This window comes from Apis dorsata, unplaced genomic scaffold (genome assembly GCF_000469605.1).
Source record: "Apis dorsata unplaced genomic scaffold, Apis dorsata 1.3 scaffold_196, whole genome shotgun sequence".
NCBI lineage: Eukaryota > Metazoa > Arthropoda > Insecta > Hymenoptera > Apidae > Apis > Apis dorsata.
Window position 1 is genome coordinate 565733 of NW_006263480.1, and position 9758 is coordinate 575490.

Sequence of the window (9758 nt, forward strand, 5' to 3'; positions counted from 1 at the left end):
CTGGCTCCGCAACGTCGCCGACTGTGTAGCCCCGATATCGCGGAGATTCCACGGAGGATCGAGGTGTGTGCATGCGAGAAAGAGAGAGAAAGAAAGAGATATATATATATATAAAGATAGATAGATAGGCGATCCCTACGCGACAGACGAAGAAAGGTAGAAGGAGAGAGGCGGTCGGCTCTCGTGTATGCGTGTGCGCGTGTTGGGCGCCGTGACGCTCGAGTCACAAGCAGTTCACAAGCTGATTTTTGGCAAGATCGCTTCGCGCATTTAGAGGGCGACATTAGCCGGCTTTTCGGGTAACGATCGTGGTCGCGGCGCGGCCGAGCTCGCCGCCGGGAGACGCCCCGCCACAGGGACTATAGAGAGCGGCGATTTCCAGGCGCTTCGTGGGCTGACTCGCCGCCAACTCGACGATGATTCGGCTGGCCGTGGTGGTGCTGGGGATCGTTCGATCGGCTCTGGCCGCGTGCACGTGGTGGAAAAAAACGGGACGAGGAAAAGGGTAGGTGGACAAATGATGGGAAAGGAGGAAGGTAAGGTAAGCAAGGGGAGCAAGATGCCGGACACACACGGCGGCGGATATACTGCGCACGTGGCGCAGAGCGGCGATCCGGCTGCGCGAATCCCTTTACACTCGAGCCAGGGCGGTTGCGACCGGCGCACTCGAGCTGCTGCTGCGATTCTCGAGCCGGCCGCCAATTTCCAATCCCCCTCTCCTTCTCTTCCTCCTCCTTTATGCCCTCTACCCTTTCTTCCGCTCGAATATATTCCTCTTGACCGTTCCTCGGTTCAACGTTAACCTCTATTCGGGGCTGCGCCTTGTCCCGCGTGGGAGCCGATTCAAGGATGAATTCGGGACCCGATAATTCGTGCCTTCCTCTCCCGAGTTTTCCGTATTTTCTTTTTTTTTTTTTTTCTTTCTATTTTATTCTTTTTGAGGTTTGGTGATTTATCGTTGAAAAGAGAGATAGTGTAATGTAGGGAATATTTTTTTAATTTTGTCGTGTAGGTTATTATTATTATTATTATTAGGATTTCGAAATAGCTATCCGAGGAATTTGAAGTTTCTCAATACTTTAATTATATCATTATTCGAAATAATCATCATTTTAATATTTAATATTTTTCGAGAGGAAAGATTGGCTATCTGTTTCGAGGTTAACGTAACGTTGCACTATTTTAATATAACGCTTTTAAAGTAAAATAAGAGTGCGTGTTAATCGAAGAGGGTAGAACTGTAATTGCACAATTACACTCATGAATAAATAAATGGAATATTTGCAACGCACTCTGCCCTTTTTCTACTTAAAATGTCCAATCTGGCTGAATACTGAAATATAGAAAGAATCCAAAGTTTCGTGCGAATCCAATTTTCTTTATTCCTAAGATAAATAAATTAAATTGTCCGTCTAAGTAAAGTTCGTACGAATTTCTCAGCTTCTCTTGTGCTTAAACTTTACAATTTATCTTGAAAAATGAAACGAGGTATCAGACAATGATTAATTTAATCGTGGAAAACAACACTTTCGACCGAGCGTCGGCGACCTTTTTTTTCTTTCTCCCGTCAATTTTAATTCCGATCTTGATCTTAATCGAACGAAACGAAGTCGAACGTGTAATTGGTGGCTGACTAAACGATTTCTCTAGAAAGAGTCTAACGCGAGAATCATGCACAACAATTTTCAAGGAGATCCGTTATACCGTGGCGTCACGTCTTTCATATTGATTTCCCGAAAGATATTAATAACTCTCGAGAAGTATCGTCGATAACTGATGAGCCATAATAAACTTTTAAGTGCCGTCCCAGTTGCTACGAATAGACACTAATCTCTATACTTGTGGACGGTGGTGCTACTGGCTTCTTCCATCAACCATGGACGTCAAGAAACTTAATTTTTTTTCGTATAATAATTTGCAAATTTGTATTCAATTCGAAAATTGAGCTCGTATTTGAATTGAACTTGCTCGAGCATCATCACAAGTTTCACGCATATTTATATTATATCTGCAAGAAGTAGAAAAAAAAAAAAAAAATGGCCTTCCGTCCACGATCGCTTTCTCGTTAGTTCACGGATCTGGAATCGAAGGCCAATTATTTTTGCGCATACCTTCGTCTTCCATCGCCGATTAACGAATACCAAGTCTTTTTTCAGGGCACAGGCTATTTTCGGTAAATTATTTGTATGCCTTGTCAATCTATTAGTTCAATTAGTGAGAATCAACAAAGGTATTTGGCACGAATAAGAGAGAATAGAGGCTGTTCTACATATTCCTTCGAGCAATAATTTTTTTTTTCTTATTTGTGTGACCTTTCACCTTTAAAAAAAAGAAAAGAAAAAACAATAAGGCTCGTCTTCGTCATAAAAGGGAATCGACCAATCGGTGCAATTAATCTCCCAGAATTCAGGTTACCATGTTCTGACTTATTCGTCGGTTGACTAAATCGTGGCTAATACGAATCAAGATAAAATTAATCTCTTTCATAATGTCCTGAATCAGATTTGGAAAATATTATTATTGCTTGATATAATTATCATCTTTTTATTCTTTGATAAATAATTATATTTTAAATTGGTATTCTTTATTTTCTGAATATACATATTTTTTAGGGGAGAGACAATAAATCATTCAATTACATTCATTCCTTGTATACGAAATAATATTGAAACCACAAATCTGATAAAAAGAATTTCATTTCAATCAACCGCTGAAAATGGATCCAACTTATATTTTCCAATATTCAAAAAATATTCAAACATCTCGATTACAATATAAAATAATAATTACTTTCTTACTTTCGAATCCCCTGTCACATCCCTTGTGAAACAATCAAATCCAATTTCCACCCTACAACAATCGAAAACTCCAGAGTCCACGCCAGAACATCTTCAAGTTCGTTGATCCCAAATGGCGGCGAGCCTGCCAACTACCCAGGTCTCACGTAGCCTCGAAAGAATCGAGAGTCGTGAATATTCAGAAGAAGACGAGAGGTGGCGCGAGTATGCGCGAATGAAACGACTCAGGAATGACGAATAACGAGAGAGAGAGAGAGGGGGGGAGGGAGAGAGAGTTCTCGTATTAATTATCACGAGTAAAAAACACGGACAGCGACACGAGAGTTTGGCACAGATCTTGGGCCCTGATCGTCACATAGTAACCTGTAAAAACTCCTCCCCTCCGTGTAAATTAACCTCCACCACGCCTTTTTGAGTCGTTATTTTTTTTTCTCCCTCCCAGCGAAATTTATTCCCAATTTCGAATACGAGAATACGGTGTCGCGCTACATCTAGGGATCCCTAGATTGTCAGCAACGTAATAATCTATCGTAAATCTTCCTCGAGGTTATTAATCGCGAAGAATTCAAAGCTGTTGAAATATTATGCCAGGTTATGGTTTTGTTTAACGATTTTTTGAAAGGAATGCAGGATTGTTCAAGTATAGTTTTAAATTTTTAGAGGAGATTGATGGATTTGAGGGAATCCTGCATTGAAGGATTTTATGCAAATTTTGTATAATCCTTTGGGGGGCGATGGTATATTCACCACAGAATTATCAGAGATGAGAATTCAAATTTTAATGATTGAAGTTAAGAATAAAGTTGCCTCGGTAAGTATGCGACGAATAACCGCGGTTAATTGTAACGAGGAAGTAGACGAGATTGTACAAAGAGGTTACGACAAGCTGCGAATAATTAAAGTAATTCCATTCGAAAATTTAACTTCAATTTAACTAAATTTAATTAATTTTTCAGATATAATGTGTACACGAACTGTTTAATAAAGATGAAGATGGGCAGACAGAGTTAACTTAATAGGGATGACGTTTATTATGCGCATTTCACTAATGACATACATATTACGTATTTGAAATAGATGAAAGCTCGAATCTAGTGACAATTATTCCCTCCAATGTTTCTTTTGCAATTTCATTTAAAAAGAAAAACATTTAAGAAACATCTTGACAAGGGATATATAAATTTAGATTATCGATTGTAAATATGTTCATATTTCGTATATGAAATAATAAATGATCGAATTTGACGAATATAGATCTTCGAAATGTGATAATTTCTTACGAGACGCGTCTCATCGATCGACTTGATAACACTATTAAGAGGTCTCTAAGGAGTTTTTGAATTGAATCAAGATAGTGATATGATGGAATTAATTCTTCTTTTTTTTCAAAGATTATTCATAGATTACGATCTTAGATCGATCCATCACGTGGCTATTATACTGATTAGTAAAGATTTTTTTGATTTTGGATCGAGCTTGGATCAAATGCCAGTCTTTTATTAATGACTTTATCTCGATCTTGAATCGAACTATCGCAAGGACGATAAATATAAACAGAAATATACCGATGAGAGATCCATTTATCACGAGCATTTCAGCGCATACTCGATCAAAATCGATTTTTCCACGATGGTGGAATTCGGAATTTAATTCGGCGCGTCGACACTAGGGAGCACCACTTTGAGCGTCACGTGACCAATAATATTGTCGAATACTGGTCCAAGATCCCCTTTATCAGGACAATGGCTCTATCAAATCTTATAAATTGAACCATCTTACAACCATATATCAATCAAACGCCAATCAGGGACCGTTTTATCCATGGCAAGCGAACTCAACAGCTTTTGCATCCCGTTCTCGTGGAGCGCAAAATCAATTAGCTCGGATTCCAACAGAGTCTGATATCTGCTGATCTTTCACCCCGCAAGACTAATAGCAAGAAAACACACGCTATTAAGCACGCTCAATATGTTATATCACGCCCAACCAATTAAATTTCGAAATTTCCATCGATGTGTAATCAGCAATAGGGGTTACACCTGTTGCTGGAAACAATCATCGGAGCATTCTCGAAGAGTAAGCGATGCCAGTATGATGATGCGTTGTGTATCGTCCCTCTGTCGAGTCGAGATAGTGGTATGGCTCATTTTCGAGAGTACTATCGATCTTTCCGTTACGAGGTGCGCTCTATCAATTATTCGTGCTTCGATTTTAATAATTCAAAGACGTTCAGAGACGGGCCAGAGAGGCGAATGGATGGGCAATCTGATAGGGATTCGTGCTTTTGCGATTGTTAATGATTCTATACAGAGGGGAGGAGGGATGCACGATTTGTTCGTAGAAGAAATTATATATATAAGTTATTATAACTATTGTTTTCTTTAACTAATTGATATGGCGAAATCGAAATATATTAATTGGAAATTTTTAATTATATCTTGACTAACTTTTAATTGATACGATGAACACACTAATTCTATAATGGATAATAAAAAATATAATAAAAGTTTTTGGAATTATTAACTTAATTAACTGATACGAACAATGAAATTAAATTATATCAACTCTTTGGTGGAGGATGAATGAAAGAATAAAGTTCAATAAAAAAAATAAAAATTAATTAATCAATTGAAGATTACAGAATATAAGAGCAAAATTATGAAACGTTGGGGTATCCGGAAAAAACTCTAATATTCTATAATATTTTGATAACAGTTAAAGGAAATGTAGATTTATAATCGTTGTTTGAATTTAAATCTAAATTTTACAACGTTTAATCGTCGTTGACGTCTGAGTATGTAACAGGGATTACGTTTGATAGATAACATTGTTACTGTTATTACGATTCCGCGGTTAACTGATAATAATGCCGTTTCGCACGCGCCAACTTGGCGTGGATGGAAAATTATCCCCCTGCCATTGAAAGCAATGAAATCTGTATATCATACGCAATACGAAATTAAATCGGTATTAATTAACCGAAAAGATTGCGCGTCGAACATTTCAAATAAATCTAAATTTGTTATAAAATAAAATAATTCGAGCTACATATCGAGACAATTCAATACATAGGAAATATAGTTGATTGTAGAGATCGTTTCAAGTTATTCGATAGTCAGGTAGATCAATTTTATTTTTTTTAAATTTTGGCATTTCGTTGTAATTATTTATATTATTTAAAATAATTCACCACGATGGAATTGATCAGTTTTCTTTGTTGTGATTCATGTTTTGAATGGAGATTGAATGGAGATTTAAAATTTATTCACATTAATTGATGCAATGAGTTCTATGAGTTTTTGTATTCAAATTATTTTTCTTATTCACTTTTGTGATTTAAATTTAAAATTATTGTACATCAAACATTACTTTTATCTTAATATTTTTATATTAATATTCAATCGTAATATAAATTCAAATAATTTGTTAAGATAAAATTAAAAAAAACTTTCTTTTTTCCTCCATTAAAATATTTTTACAAATGAAATCATTATTATTTGTTATCCTTAGAATATCATTACTAGAAAAAATATTTAATCAGGAATTGAGTAACATTAAGAATTTTAGAGAATTGATTAAGTAGTTTGAAAATCTTAATTTTAGGATCTTTATCAATAGAAGAAATATATTCTCTACAGTATTGTTTTGAATTATTAGAATCATTGAAAAAGATTCAGAAATTTATATTTAAAATTCTTTACATCTATTTATATCTTCTATGATGTCATTACAGATCATATATGCAGATTAATATTCACGTTTAACTTGATACAGAAAATTGAAATCTGAATTCATGCTTCATCTTTCATTATCTGTGAATTATTCTTATTCAGGCAATTGTCTGTCAATGTGAATCATCTTTTAGAAATTAAAAATGATGCTCACATTGTGTAAGAATCAAGAGTAACTTCTTTCACAAGAAATTGCATGTTCTTCAATCAGTAATTCATATAGTTGAAAAACATAAATTTAGAATCAGAAATATATAAAGGAAAGATTATGATCTCAATCTTCAAAAAGTTTATAAAATATAAAGACTTTTATTTTTTTATAAATCAGTTTATTATAAATCAATTTTTCAATTCCTTCTTAATTTGGTATTAATATCTCTAAAAATTCACATGGACTCTGTTGAAAAACTTTTGACTATAATTGCAAAAATTAAGGAAATGGTTGGCCAAGAATCACACGAATGTAGATCCTTATTTTATTACTTTATGTGGATTAAATTAATAAGAAATTTAATTCTGTTAATTAAATTAATTTCATATATATATAATATATCAACTTTCCATCTCTGAACACGAATCATTATAAAATTACACAAAAATAAACTTGATACCAATCATCATCCCCAACAAAATCCAAGAAAGTTTCTTAATAATTGCATCAACGAATGAATAAATAAATTATATCGATTCGACGAGCACATTCACCACTATTAACAAACTATAAACTCTTTCTAATTTTTCATTTTTCATTACTGAGAATTATGCAAACTAATTGAGAATCGAGTTAATTGTCGATGAAGACGCGCATCACGTGGTTGGATAAATTCTTAGTGTTAAAGCCGAATATTAAATTGGCATTTCCGATGGAGGAACAAGGACGCCATTTAAGCAGGAGAGAGAGGGGTTGTTCGCCATTAGAAATTGCGCATTATTCGATTACTCTCGTTACAGTGTGAAGGGCATCCGGCATTCTCGAGTTCCGGAAAAACTTGAGGGGCACTTTAGAGGGTTCCTAGGAACATCCCGAGTGTGGCAACGATCGATCAGGAATATATTCTTTCGCGCGTTTGTTGCAAATTCAGCAGCGAATATTTCTTTTTTTTTTCTTTTTTTTTTTTCATTTTTACAACTATATGAATTAGAAGGAAAGAATACTATAGGGGATAATTAATATTCATAGAACGTGAAATAGCTAGTGTATAATTTCCTAAGAATGAATATTAATAGAGATACAATAGATATTTTAATTTTTTTATTATTTAGAAATATCTGATTAATTTTTATTCTTGAAATAAATTATAACATTTGTGAAACGTAAGAATTTTGATTTTAAAACCACTTATATTGATTCATACTCAAAAGTCTTAATGTTGAATTGAGTGCTAAAATATATATTGGTTACAAAACAGATTCTATCTTACTATTATTGGTTCTTTTAATTAAAAAGAATGAATCAATGATTCCATCAACATTGTTGGATCCTTTTTTCTTCAGAGAATTCAAAAATTATCTAGAAACAAAAACAATAACTTTATTCAAAAAATGCACAAAATTAATAATAATCTACGCTTAATATTTTACGTTTCTTTCGTGATTTGTTTTTAATATATCGCGTATGTATAATCCTCTTCGCAACTTAATGCACAATCTTTAATTAACTAACATATATATATCATTTTACAATAATATTTCACGAAAAAATTAAATAGAATTCACAGTGAAAAATCGTATCTTAAATATTTTTTTTGTACAGAGCATCTTATCCCTAAATTGAAATTCTTCAAGATGAATCACTAAAAAAATCTGCTAACAAAATGCACGAATGCCTGACACTTCGATTTCAATTTTCATAGGAGAAATCACATATAAATCCTACTCTCAAAAGTCTATGTAATATTCAATAATAGTCAATTAATCCGCCATTTTTATTATTACGCGCTTTTCTATTAACGACCTCTCTCGGAAACGCTTAGAAACACCTCTCTTCCCAATCACTGTCCTCAACTATATGAATAATATCAATTTTTCGCGAATTCGTTCGAATAGTCGATCGCGTGAATTTTGAATCTCTGAATGCGATCTTTCTTTCGCAAAAGAAACCTTCAACTCGCGGAACGTATCGAGAGATCAAACGCGATTTTTCGTATTCTTTTTTCCTTCACGAGGTATGCATTGTTCGTTTTCCAGTTTGTTTGCACGGTGACACACAGTGAGAAGTTTACAAAATCGATCTCTGGTCCTCTGGTAAATGGAGAAATACACGATCGTGTAAACGTGCCCGATAATCCTCTTTGAGTCTCGCGGCTAACTCCTTTCATCTTGCGTGTTTTTACAGGTTGGCAGCGCAAGAGGCGGCACAAAGGGACCCTGGATACGCGAGTCAGTACAGGAGAAGGCCGAGGTTGGCCGGACTGAGTTTCGGTGACTGGACTAGCTTTGGAGGGGAGGTAAGGATTCGATTCGAGCTTAAAAAGTAGAATTTCGTCGGATCAAATGTTTGTTGAAGATAAAATATATAGAAATCCAAGAGATGGCGTGGCAAAATAAGAAATGGAAATTGGGAATAAAGAAAATGTAAAAGTAGGTCTTAAAAGGGATTAAGTTTGAAGATTTGAAATAATTTCTTATCTTTACATTTACTTTATATTTTTCGAAGATGAACTTTAACAATGCAATGTTATTTTTGATTCTTGTTATATAGGAGCCACAAGCTAATAAATTAAGCTCTAAAAAGTGGCTCGATATATTATACTTTCTATTAAGTTTCTAAGTTTCAGGTTTGATCATAAATCTATCAAAATAGTTTACAACATCTATAACATACCTTATTTGATTGTTTTTACTACATCATATTATAATTATAGATTTTCACTTACTTATTAAAATGAAAGTGCATCCATCTTTGTTTTTTTCCTTTGGCATCGAAAATATAAAATTACCTTCCTCGTGTAGAAAATCTTGTTCGATTGAAAAATCAATTTTATTATTAGAATGCCTATATGCATATAGTTTCTGAAAGGAAAAATATAACTAACAAGGAAACACATCAGTTTGACGCTCCACTTAATTGTTAGCCACAGATTATGCTATGCAAATCATTCTTGTTCAATATATATAATTTTGATCTTGAACTCTTATTCAATTTTTATTTTCAAACTATATAAATTCAGTAAATTGGGTAAACAGGTACCTGGTCTGGTGGACATGGCGCCAGGCCGGGATCAGGGCG

At 34.4% G+C, this 9758-nt stretch overlaps 1 protein-coding gene across 1 annotated transcript in view; it reads left to right on the top strand.

Moving 5' to 3' along the window:
* The window catches only part of LOC102677007 (voltage-dependent calcium channel type A subunit alpha-1), a 123349-nt gene that overhangs the window by 55018 nt on the left and 58573 nt on the right, over positions 1–9758 (top strand). The window contains 2 exon segments of the mRNA XM_031509983.1: positions 8865–8976; positions 9716–9755. Coding sequence (XP_031365843.1) covers positions 8865–8976; positions 9716–9755 — 152 coding nt within the window.